This window comes from Pygoscelis adeliae, unplaced genomic scaffold, assembly GCF_000699105.1.
Source record: "Pygoscelis adeliae isolate BGI_AS28 unplaced genomic scaffold, ASM69910v1 Scaffold427, whole genome shotgun sequence".
In the NCBI taxonomy this organism is placed as follows: Eukaryota; Metazoa; Chordata; class Aves; order Sphenisciformes; family Spheniscidae; genus Pygoscelis; species Pygoscelis adeliae.
The window spans coordinates 39029-40160 of NW_008825214.1; the positions used below are offsets into that span (position 1 = coordinate 39029).

At 54.4% G+C, this 1132-nt stretch overlaps 1 protein-coding gene across 1 annotated transcript in view; it reads right to left on the reverse strand.

Annotated features, from left to right (window-relative positions):
- Nucleotides 1–713: 713 nt before the first annotated feature.
- CUEDC1 (CUE domain containing 1) overlaps nt 714–1132 on the reverse strand; it is a 28225-nt gene continuing 27806 nt past the window's right edge. Inside the window, exons 8-9 of the mRNA XM_009329122.1 lie at nt 1032–1102; nt 714–782 (exon numbers count right to left, since the gene is read on the reverse strand). Of these exons, the coding sequence (XP_009327397.1) occupies nt 731–782; nt 1032–1102 (123 nt within the window). The 3' untranslated portion in view covers nt 714–730. The remainder of the gene's footprint in view (nt 783–1031; nt 1103–1132) is intronic.

Consider the following 1132-nt stretch of genomic DNA (forward strand, 5'->3'; position numbering starts at 1 on the left):
CCCGCTTCGGCAGGGAGGTTTAAACGGATGCGAAATCCAGCCCTTGGCGCTGCCCCGCCGTCCTGCCCCGCGGCGGCACCGCGGCCCTGCCGGGAGGTGAGCCGCACCGCGGCCCACAAAGCATCCGGACTTCAAGGCAGTTTTAGCAATGCCAAAGGCAAAAGTTTAATTCAAAGTGAAAAGCCTAGGAAAAGAAGGCCTTTCCTTTTATAAACAATTTATATTATTTGACTATTACCTGATCTGAATCTCTGCTCATTACTCCTAGCAATAGTAGACAACGGCTGTTAGGTTCTCTTTCTCACGTGGTTCGGTTTTTTTTCCTGTGTGCGCAGAGTAAAGTTACATCAGATCGCTACAGAGATATGTTCAGGAGTGCTCCGGCCAAGCAGATCCCACATGTGAATGCATCCTCGTTAGTACAACTGATTTTCATTCCTCCTGCAACGCCGCTCGGACCGAGAGAGCAGGCGGGACACTGCTCCTCCCAAGACTGAGCTCCACTGGCTCCTCCGCAGCAGCTCACAGCAGCTGCCAGCTTTTTTTTCCTTTTTTTTTTTCCTTTTTGGCTGATTTGCTAGATAGGAGAAGTTGTTTTCAAACCACTGGTGAGAAAACATTGTGCCTCACTTCAATAGTTGTACTTCAGAGGAGTACAACAGCAGAGGGGGAACAGCCAAAAAACTGGGTTATTTGTTGGGTAGGTTTTTTTCCTTTTTCAGCCATCTTCTTATGAAGCCTTGCGCACGTTTTGTGCCAGCAATAAACCCCAGCACTGGGACCTGGAGGGGAGGAGAAGGGGAGGGAAGGAGAAAGGCATGTGCTCAGCCTCAGTCACGCCGTGGCCGGCACCGGCCCCCCGGGGCTGTTACCAGCCGCAGCACCCACAGCCACCAACGGGGCTTGCCCCCACCCGGACACGCTCTGGACCTGACCCAGAGCACCTGGCTCCCTCTTCCAGCCAGGACAGATGGATGGACAGGGCTGTTTGCACGCTTGCCGGGAAGCGTACGTCCCCAGGTGCCTCTCACCATTTACTGCCCTTCCTTCGGCGTCTCCTCCTCCTCCCGCAGCTGCTGCTTCCGTGCTTGGAAGTCTTCATCTGAAAGGCAGAGGCAGGCGGGGGCGGGCC